The following is a 15,509-nucleotide window of genomic DNA, read 5'->3' as shown; positions in this document are numbered from 1 at the left end:
TGTGATATTATAAAATATAATGTAAACTATGAGACTTATAAAATTCTAAATTCTGAATCACCCACCCACTTTAATTAGTAAATATGATATTATGAAATATTATAAACTATCACATTCATAAAATTCTAAGTTCAAAATCCACTTAAATAGAAAACAACTGGAAAAGATATAAAAAAAATCATTAAATATACTTATATTTATTTTAAAAACTCTACTCAAACCCAACTTCTCATAAACCACCTGTAAGGACTCTACTCAAAACCACCTCCCCATAAACCACCTCATTTTTTATGGCAGGATAACATTATATAAACCTTCCTAATTAAATTTATCAGTTTGAGCTTTTATTTGTAAGGCCAACTTGTCCTCGTCCTTTTCATTGATGTGAAGGGAACGAAACACAAGAATTCATTGGACACCGAAAAAAATATAAAGACAGGTTTGTTTCATCTGCTTCATAGGATTCCTAGATTATGCGTGAAGTAAAAACTTTCATTAGTATGTAAGATTCTGGTTATAACATTTAAACAATTTCACAGGAGTGGGAACCTTCAAGTGGTCAACAATGGCGAACAATGGCGAATATCTGTCTCTGAAATAAGGAAGCTGCAAGACCTCTTTTTACTCACAATATTAAGCTACAGTTGCTGTATCTCTACGCACAAAAATGGCACAATTAGCGCGCCCTTGGTCGAACTTGAACAATGTAAAGAGATTTATAAAAAGACTGGAAACTGTTACAGAAAGCCCAGCTGTTATTATAGCCAGCATATGTCATGTCATTTCTTGAGTTACAGTGATGATAATGAATTTAGATCCCTCCCAGCCAAGATCCGCTCCCTGATCTTTATCCAGGCTTTTAAACAGATTGTATATATGCATTCCGGGCTGTGAAATCCTATGGACTTTGTTTCAGTCCAGAAATTCTGCAGTGAAATAAGACGAAAAAAATTGAACCGTGAACGAGAGAGAATATGAAAAATTTATCCAGTTAGCAAAAACTGTAGACCACGTTACCTGAATCTTTGAGCCATGCTTTAGAGGCCAAGGAGGATATAGTAGATCAAAGTTATCGGCAATGCAATCAACATCCCGAATATAACTCTGAAAAGTAAACATAAATTTAGGATTTTGTGAGTGTAGGTTTTCACAATTTAAATTTATATTATATTATAGTTTCGAGGAAAATTATATAATGTAGTTTTCAAGAATATGATTAGAAAATTTGTGAACACAGAATGAAAAATTAATATGTAAATCCTATTAAATTTACACTCATATCCACAAATTATATTAATAATATAATTTGTATATTAACTCTCTCTCATTCTAATTTTCACAATTTGAATTCATATATCTTATTATTTCTCAATCTCTCTCTCATTCTAATTTTCACAATTTGAATTCATATATCTTATCATTTCTCAATTTGAATTCAGGTTAATTTGAATTTATATATCTTGAAGATTTTCGAAAAAAATCACATTGTTAATATTTGGTGGACAAGTTTTTAACCAACTAATATGGTTCATCTTCATTTCTCAACGCGAATTCAAATTATAAATTCTAGAAAAATAAATGTGACACAAAACATGTTTCACAGAGAACACAGAAGCTACAACATCATATGAACCTCAGATTCCTTGTGAATAAATTTGGTTAGAGAAATGCACAGCAAGTTTGGCTGCATGACTCACGCTGTGCTTAGTATTTCAGGATGTACGTTGTACTCTTTCGCGAAAACAAATGGAACAATTCCTTGAGGAAGCGCTGCCTGCAATACATCAGTATTTTAATATGAACTCTATGGTTTTTGCCAGGAACGCTAGAAATTATGAACATGAAAATCAGAAATAAAATGGGATTGTGGTCTGAAATTTGCTGCAGAAAAGCCCAACATCCTGATGATGGAGAAAAATGACTCTTTTCCTTCCATTATTGTTCTCTGACTTTTCAGACATACCTGAACAATGGCCACATGCAGCAACGAACCTCTCAGGCCAACGGCAATAGAGGCAGCTGCCATTACAGCAGGGCCAGTAAGAAATCTAACAGCCATTGCGAAACCAGCAACAGATTTTCCACACGCTATGATTCTCGGCTGGAGTGCCATGAACAGCCCTATTTATCGCACATTGACAAGCTGATCAGAAATGCAATAAGTTCCTTGAAATTTTTGATCTACTATCCAACTGTTTATCTTCGTGCATCTGGTCCCACCCCTTACCACATAAAAATTTTCATAATTGCAAAAATATTTTAAAATAATACAAACAAGAAATTTAATTCTGGATATTGATGTTTATTGATATTTATTAATTATTTAATTTATATTTTGTTATCTTTTATAATTATAAATAAATTCTGAAATAATATAAACAACGGAAGTTAATTTGAGATATAAATATGTACCAACCATTTAATTTATATTTAATTTATATGTTAAATACTATTAGCGTAATTACAAATAAACTCTAAAATAATATAAACAAATATCAACATTTACCCACCATTTAATTTATATTATATACTATATTATTTTATAATAAAAACTTTAAACTCAATAATAATATAAATAAATGATTAAAGAACCTTAATCCTGGATGTTTCTGTAATTGGTTTTTTCAAGAACTAGGTCATATGAATTACAGGAAGAATATAAAAGAGGAGATTAGACGAGAAGAATGCATACCCAAGCTAAACATGGCCATTCCCAGACCTGCATCAGACAAGATTGCTATCGAACCATGGACCAGCTTCGGCATTGTAACATTGAACCTGCAAGTAATACAAAACATTTAAGGCTTTCCCACATAAATGGCTCTGCATTGAGAACAAATTAATCTGATAACTTCATTGGTTTAGTTATAATTTATATATCAGCAGAAAGGGAATTTACAGAGAAGAAAGTACCTGAAAGAGACAAAGGACCAAATGAGACCCAAGGCACTGGAATAAGTGTTAGGATTTCTTATGAGTTTTCTCCACACCATTATGAGAATTAGCCTAGTCATGACACTGGCAGGAGGCATACTCATCCTCCTAGCTTCAACATGGCTTTTCTCGTCATATTGATCCAGAGAACAGCCAGGAGCTAATTTGGAATTCGGGCTGGCTGCTTCCAGATCTCGAGTTATGCATTCCTCTCCATGAGATACCATTGCCTTTTTTCCTGGACTGAAATGCCCACGAGCATATTCGTCGTAAGATCCACTGGAAGTCTCGTGTAAGCCTGAAACACAGCAAGTCAACATTGCTCAGGTGTTGTTGACAGTTTAAAAGGGGAGAGTGAGCATAAATCTGCAAAATAAACATGTTGCTGGATGAAAGAGATTGTTGGCATTTAGCTAATTTTATATCTCGTCTGTCTGATTGAAACTTCTGGATGAAGAGAGCACAAATATATGTTGGCAGATTTACTAAAAATACCATTCATGTCCAAAGTTTTGTTTCTAAATATAAACTAATAATAAAATAACAAATGACCCAGAAAGTCATGCTGTTTTAGTACTGGACTGAGAGAAGCGGTGAAGTTCAGCTGTTTAAAACTAATAAACCAAAAACAAATATGACCCAAGAAAGTCATGCTGTGTTAGTACTGGACTGAGGAGGGCAAAGCAGTGAAGTTTTGCTGTTTAAAACTAATGACTCAAAAACAAATATGACCCACAACTGAAGAAAGTATTGAAGTTTAGCCATTTCAGGACTGGACTGGACAGATGCAAGTTGTGAAGATGCTACCCTCGGGACTTGAACCTCAAACTTATTTTAAGGACTGGCAAAGCTTTTGATGCTGAGACCTGTGTATTCCTGCTAATATTCCAACCAGTACTTGTGAAATAGTATAGTGCTGGAATAGGTATATATGAGAATGTGTGGATAACATCTGTTGCAGAAAATACCTTTTTTTCAGTGCAGAATTAGATATGTAAACAAATATACCTTTGCCTCCATTGACAGGATGCTGATCAACCATGCGTACTTCCTTTCCATTTGGATCACTTTTAGCATTGTTATCAGGTGGGGCTCCTCCAAGCTCATGTGTTCCACCGAAAACATGAAGCTGGTTTCCCTCTGATACAGGAGAGGCACTGGAGCTCCACACAAACATATGAAGCTCCTTAGCAGCATCGTTGAGCTTCTGTTGTTGTTGTTGCTGTGGTGAGGATCGTGCTGCGTCGCCCTGTGAGGTAATTTTCCTGGCATTTGGCGATAACATTCCAGGATTCGGAGATGGGTATGGTGGTGGCACCCCATTGCCTGACGAGTTCATGGGCTCCACCAGTCCCCCACTTATGCTTCTGCCCAGGCTTCCCTGTGATCTATGCCCATAAGGGGTCATTCCACCAGAGTACCCAAAGCGACCGTGGTTCGATCCCTTGACGTCCTTGGAGACTTCCTCGTCGAAGTTTGAAGTTCTTGGTGTTGGCCCTCTGGACGAATTCATAGAATACACATCTGTGGACTGGAAATTTGAGTGGCGGGGACTAAGATTAGAGCTCGCTCGTGGTGGATTCCCAGACAACATGGAGTAGAAGTCAGTGTGATTAAAGCTAGAGCCCCTTGGGGTCGGATTCCGAGATGAATGGAGCGAATAGATCTCAGCGCCTGTGAGATTCGAAGGCCTGGGTGTCAGAGAGGGAAGAGATCCCAACCCCTGTGATCTGTGCGAAGAAAGAACAGACCTAGACGAAGTTGACCTCCGCACTACCACATGAAGCTTCCCATCGTCTCCAACCTCTGCATCTGCCTGCAGAGGCTCTCTCCCATCTAAGGACATGACATCTGAATCCACCCTGAAGGAAACAATGGAAGCAGCAGTGTCTGGAAACTGCTCCATGATAAGCATTTTGGCACCTCTGTACTCAAACATGAAAAGCATGAGAGTGTACCAGATTACACTCTGTAAAACCACAACCTGTACCATTAAACTTCCAGAGAAATCTCCATACATGGCCTTGAGCAGAGGAATCCCCATCACAAGTGTGTTAGGTAGAGTGGAGAGTGAAAACAACGTGATCATCCACTCTAAACTCCCACTTTTCCCAAAAGAAGTCCATATTCCAAGAACTACCAAAATAATAATCTTCTGCAGAGAATCTGCAGCTATGAATCTGTAATTCATGGTGTAAGGATTGTTGGTGGAGATAAAATGGAAAGACAATAATGGAACAGCAAAAACAGCCACAAAACGGTTTATTCCAGAGCATTGATCTGGAGTAAAAATCTTCCACCATTTCACAGAGCCATAGGCCAATATCATAGCCACATACAGAGGAACCACTGCACTCAGTACACTATACAAATCCTTCAGGGTAATCATCTTTTCCCTTCTCGCTGAAACAGTCTTAACACTACTAAACTAAACTAAACTACCCCAGTTCAGATCAATTCATGCGCTATACCCAAAAATGGGATGATTTCCGTAAACCAAACCAGGGCCCAAAAAAAAAAAAATACCAGACCCCTTCAAGAAAATTTGTGCAGAGCTTCAGAATTCCAGCCTCAGAGTATTAAAAGAAGACCACGCTACTAATCTTCAACGAAACAACCTGAAGAGCCAATATTCTTATCTTGGTCGGCACGATATCAGTGGGCACTGAGGATATCAAGTGCACAGAATAATTAGCAGCACTGAACACAAACAGAAAGTGCCTATCGTGCCATGCAACTCCTCTGTCATTTGGCATTCCCGTGCTCTAGGCCATAACGGAGGGCAGACAGGGCTCTGCTCGGCCTCCGACAGAATATCGCTGATTATGGTAATTGGCTTCTCTCACCATAAATTCCTAGGCGTACCCGACCCTGACTATGGAGCCGAATCAAATCAAGACTGGCTCTGGCCTTGGCCACCAGGAGATTATGTTGTTAGGTCACCTTCTGTTTACTTCTCATCTCTTTCAAGATCTTGAAATCCGACAATGACAGGACGCTGCTGATGCCATCTTCTTCTTAGTGACTGACAAATACCCTCTTCACTCTTCTTCCTCTTAACCATATTTTTCAACTTCTACACACCCACCCACCCATGGTCTGACCAGAACTCACCCCAAACCAACTGTTCATCCCAACCAAATGGACAAAAGTCCACATTCACACTGTACCAGTCCCAGACCCACCGATGTATGTTTTCGTTAAGAGTACATATCAAAAGCGTTCTGCTCTCAATATAAAAATATATTTATTTATTTAATATTATAATAATATATATTTGAAGTAGATGTAGCTCAGGTGGTAAGGATGATTCATTATTATTCTCTTTGTTTGAGTTTTAGTCTCATCTAAAGTTATATGTTTGTTTTTTGGGAATCATTTCTACACAAAAGATAATCAATTCATCTAGATCAATTAGGTTTTCCATAGTTATAAAACCTATCAAGATTCACATGTTTGCTCCTTAGCACCCATTTCTACATGAAAGATATCTAACTCAAACCATGGTTATGAAACCCATCGAGATTCACATGTTTACTCCTTAGCACCCATTTCTACATGAAAAATACCCAACTCGCCCATTCTACATGAAAGATACCCAACTCACCTATTTCTACATGAAAGATATCCAACTCAAACCATGGTTATAAAACCCATTGAAATTCACGTGTTTGCTCCTTAGCACCCAATTCTCCATGAAAGATACCCAACTCAAACCATGGTTATAAAACCCATGGAGATTCATATTTTGGTCTTTAGTACCCATTTTTACATGAAAAATACCCAACTCACCTATTTCTACATAAAAGATACCCAACTCACCCAAAAACAACATGGTTATAAAACCCATCGAAATTCACATCATGAAAGATACCCAACTCACCCATTTCTACATGAAAGATATCCAACTCAAACCATGGTTAAAAAACCCATGATTCACATGTTTACTCCTTAGCACCCATTTCTACATGAAAAATACCCAACTCACCTATTCTACATGAAAGATACCCAACTCACTCATTTCTACATGAAAGATACCCAACTCAAACCATGGTTATAAAACCCATTGAGATTCACTTGTTTGCTCCTTAACACCCATTTGATACCCAACTCAAACCCATGCTTATAAAACCCATCGAGATTCACATATTTGCTCCTTAGTACTCATTTTTCCATGAAAAATAGCCATTTCACCCATTTCTACATTAAAAAAATACCCAACTCACCCAAAAACAACTACCAACTAGATTTTCTATAATTATAACTTACTCTAGATCTCCACGAATACAATGAACTACACCTAAAAAATATTATAATATATATATATATATATATTTACTCGACATCTCAGATAGAGGCACATGCCACATTAATTAAACATTTAATATAATCATTATTATATATCCCCCATTAATTCAAACATGTAATGTCATCATTTTTTATATAGTCCATGTGAGTTATATTATAAGACCACACAGATCTTTAAGCATCCCCTCGTGCCAACATTATCCAGTAAATAATGGAGCTTTTTTTTATTAGGAATCAATTTCAAGACAAACGCGATGTTTTAGCATCACGCATTACCTAATAAAGCCAATATTTTAGAATTTATTTTGGAATTTTGTTGAATTTATGTCCAAATTCCATGTAGATTCTCCGATTAGGTGAACTTGCTAAAAATATCTATTACCGTTGGATAAAGATTGATAAGTGTTTTAAAAAATTCTATTAAAAAATTATTTAGAGGTATAATTTAAGATATCGTTCTCTAAAACATGTTAGATTTAATTACGAAAAGTGAGGAGTGTTTCACTCTGAGTTTAAAGAATTTAGTTCGAGTTAATGGAAACTATATTATATGTTAAATTTCATAATAGTAGTGAGAAGACACTTTAAGATTTGATGTTGTCACATGATAATTATAAAAAAATTAATAATGGTCAATTTTTATGAGGACTTATCTGTTATTAGGTATCGGAAACTTATAAGAGAAGCTATCTACAATCTAGTTATATAAAAAAATTGGTATAAACACATATTATTAATAATCAAATAAAAATATATTATCTTAAACATCCAAATATTTAAAATTATTATAAAATTGTTAGAGATTTAAAAAAATTAAAATTATAAAATTAATTAAAATATTTAAACATTTTATTAATAAATTTGATATTATATTTAAATTTATTTTAATTAACATTTTAAATTTAATATTAAATTAATTAAAATATTTAAACATGTTATTAATAAATTTGATATTATTTTAAATTTATTTTAGTTAACAATTTAAATTTAATATTATTTCAAATATATAATAGTATTTTACATCAAGGAAGTAGTTTAGAGAGTTTATTAGCGAAGTAGGAAATAGAGAGCTAATGGCTTGATCACTGAAGATGAGTTGAAAGGCGTGTTGTTTAAATTTCAGAGGGATAAGAGTCTAGGTTCAAATGGGTGGGGAGTGGAATTTTTCCTTGGGTTTTATGAGATTTTGGGGGATGACCTATTAAAAGTAGTTGAAGAATCTTGTAGAGAAGGTACGATGCTCCCCACTTTCATTTTGACCTTCCAACGTTAATTCCCAAGAAGGATTCCTCGGACTCTTTTGAAGATTTCAGATCGATTTCTCTGTGTAACGATGTATACAAAATTATAGCAAAGATAATTGCTAATAGGTTAAAGCCAATCCTTTCAACCTCAATTAAGGAGGAGAAATTTGGCTTTTTGGAGGATAAACAGATCCATGAGGTATTGGGGGTAGCTCAGGAAGGTCTACACAACATCAAGATTCAAGATCAGAAGGGTGTTATTATGAAAATTGATTTATCCAAAGTGTTTGACAGGGTTAGCTAGATTTATATGAGGTTGTTGTTGTGTCACTTGGGATTTGGCGTGGAGTTTGTTATTTGGGTAATGAATTGTATTTATTTTTCCTTGTTTGCAGTCCTCATTAACAAGGTTGGGGTTTGGCATGGAGTTTGTTATTTGGGTAATGAATTGTATTTAGTTTGCCTCATTTGTAGCCCTCAGTAACAGGGTTTTGTCCCCTTTCTTCCATGCCAGAGAGGGATTCATCAGGGCTGGCCACTCTCTCCCTTGCTCTTCTTACTTGTTACTGAAGCTCTCAGTCACCTCATTTCGATTGCTAAGAGAAGGGGGGAATTCCAAGGATCTCCAGTTGCTAGGGATTTATACCTGGCCCACTTGTTGTTTGTCAACAATATTCTTATTTTCTCCAATGGTGGGCTGGCGGAGCTAGCAAGCCTCAAAAATCTACTTCAATCATTTGGCAAGGCAACAGGGATGATAACCAATCAACACATATTTCATTAAATTTGGAATTAAACAGTGAATCTAGAATTTCAAAATAACCAAAAATATCAATTCTAATGATGTATTTGTAATAAAAAAATTCCAATTTTAATGAAATATGTGTTAATCCCAAAAAATCATTTTTTGTGGTTAACAATATAGGTGGAAGAGAGCGAAGGATGCTTGCTCGCCTCTTCCCTTTTCAAATAAAGGATTTGGATGAAGGCCTTACATACCTTGGATTCCAACTAAAGCCCAATTGCTATAAAAAGGAGGACTGGTATTGGTTGATCGCGAGAATTGAAAAGAGGATAAAAGGATGGTATTTTAGTTAGTTGTCTTATGTAGGAAGATTGGTGTTGATCAAGTATGTGTTGGAGGTCATTCTGGTGTATTGGTCTTCACTAGCACGGATCTTAAAAGTAGTCCTGGAAAATATTAGGAGGCTTTGCTTTAGATTCTTATGGTAGGGTAAGTAGGATCTATAACATCCCTGGTCAAAATTCAATGTAATAAAGTTAATAAATGAAAAATAATAACCAAGGTCATGGGACACGTATTCCAAGCTGAATGTTGGGCAGAATATGCTTGTGTGGGTGTTCATTTGGTTTATTATGGCTAAGGAAATTGACAAAGGCAATGGTAAGTATTTCGAAAGGAAAAGTGGCATTAATTGGCATTTTATTTATGAAAAGAATGGAAATTAGAGAAAAGGAAGGTGAAAGGTCACAGGTTGCATGTGAGGAGGAAAATGAAGAAAATAGAGGCCTCATTAATAAAAAGGCTTCTGAGGATTAGTTCACAACCTTTTCTCGGTTCAATTTTGGAGCACTCTCTCTATTCTCTCTATCTCTCTCATAATCTTGGAGTATTTTAGCATTAGGGGAAAGAAGGCAAAGGAAGGACAAGAAAGCAAGAGGAAGCAAGGATCAACAAAGGAAGAGTGGGATTCAAGTGGCTACAGTGGGATTACTTGCAAGTATCAAGTTGCATGTATGATTCCCTTGCTAGTTTTGGCATGCATGTGTGTTTTTTGTTCTCTTATTTTCATTGGCATGGGTCTTTCCAGGTGTGACAGTGTCTTTCAGCCTTGCCTTGCCATTTCCGGATAGGCATGGTGTGATGGGGTTCTGTTGTTTTGGTTGAGTTGGATTTCCGTATGGATTTAAAGCTAAGTGGGGTAGTCTCGGGATTAATCACAAGGCCTAGGAATCCATTGGTGATATATACGGTAAATCCTGGTTGTGAGTACCCTTTATTGGGCCTAAGAAACCCTTGACCGATAATGGTGGGATACATGGTAAATCCCAGAGGGTGGAGACTTCATAGGCCTAGGAATCCCTTGATCAGTAATGGCAGGATACATGGTAAAGGCAAGAGGTGGAGACAGACAAATTCCTCACATTTTAGGTGGAGAGATCTGGAGGCATCCATGCTTTTTTAGGGCCTAGTGATCTGGTGGGATTACGATAAAGCTTGGTTGTATTGATGAAGGTTTCAAGCCTAGGAATCCCTTGGTGGGTATATGGTAAAGCCCGAGGAAGCCTTAATTGGTTATTTTGTGAGTCCCACATTCATGCTTGGAATATGGCACGAGGGTGATTAGCTGAAAGAAAGATATTGTTAAGCCCAATCTATGGTCGGGTGGTTCGTGGAAGTCCCTAACTTAGTTGGATTATGCATACATTAATAAGAACTCATTTTCCATTGGTATTTCATGTGCAAATGTACTTGTTAATATGTGATTTTTATGGTTGTTCTACTCTTGTTATTCTGTTGGTTATATGTTTGTTATATGCATGGTTCATGACATACTTTGGTTATGGCTCTCATCATGATTTGATTAGTACAGGAAATGTCAATGAATATATAACCTGATATATGATAATGCAACTATTGTGATAAGGCATCAATTCTTCTTAACGATTCTTAGATAAGTATGAGACTCCTATGCTCAAATTTGTAGTTATGACCTATAGATTACATGTTTGTGATATGTTTAATGAAATGCATATCATGGCTAGTAGGGGCTAGGTCAAGTCCTTGTACCAATGTTTGCATTAGTAGCTTTAATTCATTGCTATTTATCATTTTTGGAGGTTTCATGAAGTTCTGGGTAGAGGCCTAAGACCCAGCCTTAAAAAAGTTGCACAAAATCTAGGTTGCTGGCTTAGAACTGCCTAAAAAAGGCCACAATCACATGCATGCCTTACTATGGGAGCCACTGGAGGGTCTTATCCACATCCATGGCTTGTCATGGGAGCGATTGGGGGTCTAGCTCTTCAAAATGACAAGTTGTCTCAAGCATTGGGCACCTAGAAGGGTTGGTTGTCTCCAAAAGGTTTTATAGTTCCTGAGAAAGGTTAGATTTGTTTTGTTTTGTCAGTTCCACTTCCTTAATTGTACATGGAGAGTTGAATCACATCATAGTAACTATTCAACACATGTTTACCCTAGTGAAACTGTTAGATTAGGTAAATGTGGGAGGAGGGTGTTACATGGTTAATCCACACTCCTTTAGGTCAAGTGGGAAACAAATTATCTTCCCAAAAAGCTAGGGGGTTGGGGGCTCAAGAACATTTTCACTTTCGCATAGGCTCTGGTAGTAAAAGTTGGTTGGGTGCTACTATCCTTTAATAGTCTGTGTTCCAAACTAGTTAATTAGAAGTATATTGCTCCAAAGGCATTGGAGGACTGGATAAGAAGGGAGGAGAAGCCTCGTGCTAATGTCTCGCTCATCTGGAGAGCTCTACTTAATTTTTTTGATGTAACATAATTTTTTTTTGCCTGACAGATAGGGAGGGGTAGCAAGGTCAGAGTGGGGTTGGACCCTTGGCCGAGTAGTGCCCAAAGCCATAGACTTCTGCCAAATATGACTGAGATTGTAAGAGACAGGGGTCTAGTAAGTCTGGATTAGGTGGCAGACCATTGATCAACATTGGTCAGGAGGCAGGGGCAAATATTTGCTGAGGATTTGGTGCTAGCTATGGAATTTTGGATAGTTTGGCGTGCATATCTAAATGCATTAACATTGGGACATATCCGCCTCATAGACAGGGAAGATAAATTGGTGTGGAGGGCCTCTCCCTCAGGGGTATATTCTCCTAAGGGTGGTTATGCATTTCTTTATGTTGATTTGTCCACTAGGGAGGAGAGATGTTGGTGGAGACAAACCTAGAAGGAAAAATGTCCTCCTCATGTTAAATTATTTATGTGGTATTTACTGGAAAATAAGGTTCCTGTGTGGAATGTCCTTCGAAGAAGATTTAAGGTAGGGCCTAAATGGTGTGCTATCTGTAAGAATGACAAGGAGTCTCTGAACCATTTTTTCCTCAACTTCCCTGTCAGCAAACAAGTATGGTCAAGTTGTGTGGGAAGGATTATTGGTTGAGGAAGCATGGAGGAGGTGGTTTGCAATACAGGAGCACAGTTAGGCAAAATCCTTGCCGCTTATTCTCATTTGGGGTATCGGGTTAGCTACGAATAAGGCCATTTTCCTGGAAAAGGCTTCGAATCCTGATCGCATTGTAGTAGAGGCTGTGGCGATTCTAAGTCACTTCCCCCAAATGAAGGATGGGGCTCTCCCCATATTGATCGTTGATATTGTTCCAGATTGCAGTAAGCCATGGAGCCCATTTTATGGTGCCTCTCAATTTGAAGGTGCTCATTTTTGGGGCAAATTTTTACTTCACCTTTCAGATTCTCACCATTTTGAAGTTGTGTTAGGGGTGGGAGGGGGATCAAACAACTAGGCTAAGTTGGTTGCATGCAAAAGTCTTTTGTTTTTCACCCTGGATAAAGGTGTGTCACAATTGCAAATATATGGGGGCTTGTTGTTGGTTTTGAATTGGCTCAGGCAGATTCAAGAATGCAAGAAGATTGATTTAATCCCTTTAGTCTTAGATTTATTGAGGCTCAAAATTATGTTTTCTTTCTTTTTTGTTGCCCATGTATTCAAGGAGCGGAATTGTTTGGCTGGCCGACTCTCCAAATATGGTTTGGAGTTGGCCACATGCTTTTGGTAGGTGATGGAGCAACAGAATGGGGCGAGGAGCATATCTCAGATGTGACCCTTCAGGGGATTTCCTCAATAATAATATTTTTTTCTCTTATGGATTTGCACTTGTATGTCAACATTGTATTAGATGCTCTTTAGCTTTGGCTTATCAAATTCAAATATGTTGCCTCCCTCTCAGCTCTGTCTTTCTAGGTTTTTGGCTTTTTTCTATGTCTATAGGGCAACCTCTCTTCCTATGCTTTGTGATCGTTATTGTATCTCAGTCGATGGGTTCCACCCTAGGGTACTATGCTTGTTCTTTCCCTGTGGCGTTAAGTCAACCTTTGTTACTTCCTTTCCAAAGGGGATCTCCCCACTGTAGATCATAACGCACCTCGTGTGTTTGCTGCATGTAACTATCTATTTCTCATAAATATTGTTACATCCTTTTTCTAGGAAAACAAATAATATTATTTTACATATTTGGATATTTAAATTAACATCAAATTTGCAAAAAAATACCTTATAAATAAATTTAATAATATTTTCAAATTTATATTGAATCAAATATCACATTAAAGTATTATGTCAAATATTTGGATATTTAGTGTTAATAATATTAAATAGGAAAAGAAGAAGGTTAAATTGATAAAATTAACATGGTCCAAACATTTTTAAGTTTTTAAATTATTATTTCAATGATTTTTTTTTTGTTAAGGTCGTATGTTAAAGTCTCATATTTTACTAAACTTTGATTAAAATTTATGAAATTGCATATTTTCATTGTTGAGATTGTATACCTAAATGTCCTAGTATTTTTTAGGATACTCAATCAATTTATGCATTCAAAAAAGTGATTTAAATATGATTTTACTAAAAATTACATTGTCTAAATATGTGATATTGTTATAACAAGTTATATCATTAGAATGTTTGAATGTGTTGTAAATAAATGTAATGTTACCCTTGAGGCAATTAATTTATATATTTTTAAAAAAATCACCAATAATCACATTGCTCAAAATATAAATTCAAATTTCATAGAAAATTAATTAAAATTATATATATATATATATATATTCATGTTTTGGATATGACTTTAAAATTGGATTATTATTATTATTATTATTATTATTGTCTTCAAATTTCATAGAAAATTAATTAAAATATATATATATATATATATATATATATATATATATATATATATATATATATATATATATATATATATATATATATATGTTTTGGATATGACTTTAAAATTGGATTATTATTATTATTATTATTATTATAGTCCCTAGGTAGTAGCGTGAGTGATTGAGAGTACGATTTGTTCTCTCGTACACCTAGATTCAATTCCACAGACACGCGTGTCCCATTGCAATTAAGCTCAAGGAGTAGGCTCCCCCACCACTTGGAGTCTTAATCTCCTGGTATATTAGGCTTGTGGGTTGTTGGATATCCTATTAGTGTTATAGTAGAAACTAGTGGATTAATCCTAGGTCTTACCTAGATTGATCCCTCAAGTTATCGATTCACCATAACTTAAAAAAAGAATTATTATAAAATTATTATTATTCGGAATTCAACAAAATAGTTAATATAAATAATATTTTTGTAAAATATTTTCATTTGAAAATATAATAAATAGTGTTTGAGGCATATTAAGACATGAATAAAACCAATAACATCTTCTAACCAAAAAAAATTGTATTTTTCAATTTCTTTTTATAAATATCAAATATAAATTTTCTTCATCAAAATATAAAAGAGAAATATCATTTGTATTGTAAAATATATAATTGTTAATTAAAGCATGTGAGTTCATATAATGTAAAATTTGACAATTGAAACTTGATGAAGATGGCATTATAGTTAGCTTTGATGTTTTTTTCTTATTCACCAAAATTGTGGCTTCGAAAGCCTTAGAGATGATTTTCGAACTTGTTCATGCTAAAACCCTAAACCTTATTGATCATAGTTTTTCTTCCATTTTCTTCACCTTTAAAGGTGTCTTATATGAACAAACTAAAGGCATGGCTATTATCTTCTTTATCCTCGATCATTTCCAACATCCTCATGGAGTAATTTAAAAGCTTAGCCTTAAACACCATCCACAAAAACTGAAATGATGGTATCAGTTTGTTGATGATACCTTCATGGTCTAAGCTACCGTGCCTTAAATTATTTCCACAAGCACCTAAAAAATATCTCTTCCCATTTCTAGTTCACTATGGAAATCTAGGTTGATAATGCTCAC

General features: G+C 35.6%; 1 protein-coding gene across 1 annotated transcript; it reads right to left on the bottom strand.

The window, feature by feature from the left end:
• Nucleotides 1–593: 593 nt before the first annotated feature.
• LOC149241129 (putative auxin efflux carrier component 1c) lies at nucleotides 594–6,019 on the bottom strand. Its single transcript, XM_089373882.1, has 7 exons — nucleotides 3,943–6,019; nucleotides 2,914–3,232; nucleotides 2,693–2,778; nucleotides 1,964–2,121; nucleotides 1,698–1,774; nucleotides 1,018–1,104; nucleotides 594–926 (listed from the first exon to the last, which is right to left on the bottom strand). Exons 1-6 carry the CDS (start codon nucleotides 5,321–5,323, stop codon nucleotides 1,038–1,040), a joined length of 2,088 nt encoding a protein of 695 aa, XP_089230008.1. The 5' UTR covers nucleotides 5,324–6,019; the 3' UTR covers nucleotides 594–926; nucleotides 1,018–1,037.
• Nucleotides 6,020–15,509: the final 9,490 nt, after the last annotated feature.

Source organism: Pinus tabuliformis, chromosome 8 (assembly GCF_031772625.1).
Source record: "Pinus tabuliformis cultivar Carrire ecotype Pingquan chromosome 8, CPIR1, whole genome shotgun sequence".
Taxonomy (NCBI): domain Eukaryota; kingdom Viridiplantae; phylum Streptophyta; class Pinopsida; order Pinales; family Pinaceae; genus Pinus; species Pinus tabuliformis.
The sequence above is the reverse complement of the archived record's forward strand: the minus strand, read 5'-3'. Positions and strand labels throughout refer to the sequence as shown.

Coding starts and splice junctions, on each gene's coding strand:
- LOC149241129 (XM_089373882.1), bottom strand. CDS start 5,323: ATGATTACCCTGAAGGATTTGTATAGTGTACTGAGTGCAGTGGTTCCT. Junction 2,122..2,692: donor AATGGCCATGTTTAGCTTGG/GTATGCATTCTT, acceptor TGCGATAAATAG/GGCTGTTCATGGCACTCCAG. Junction 1,775..1,963: donor TGCATGTGGCCATTGTTCAG/GTATGTCTGAAA, acceptor GATGTATTGCAG/GCAGCGCTTCCTCAAGGAAT.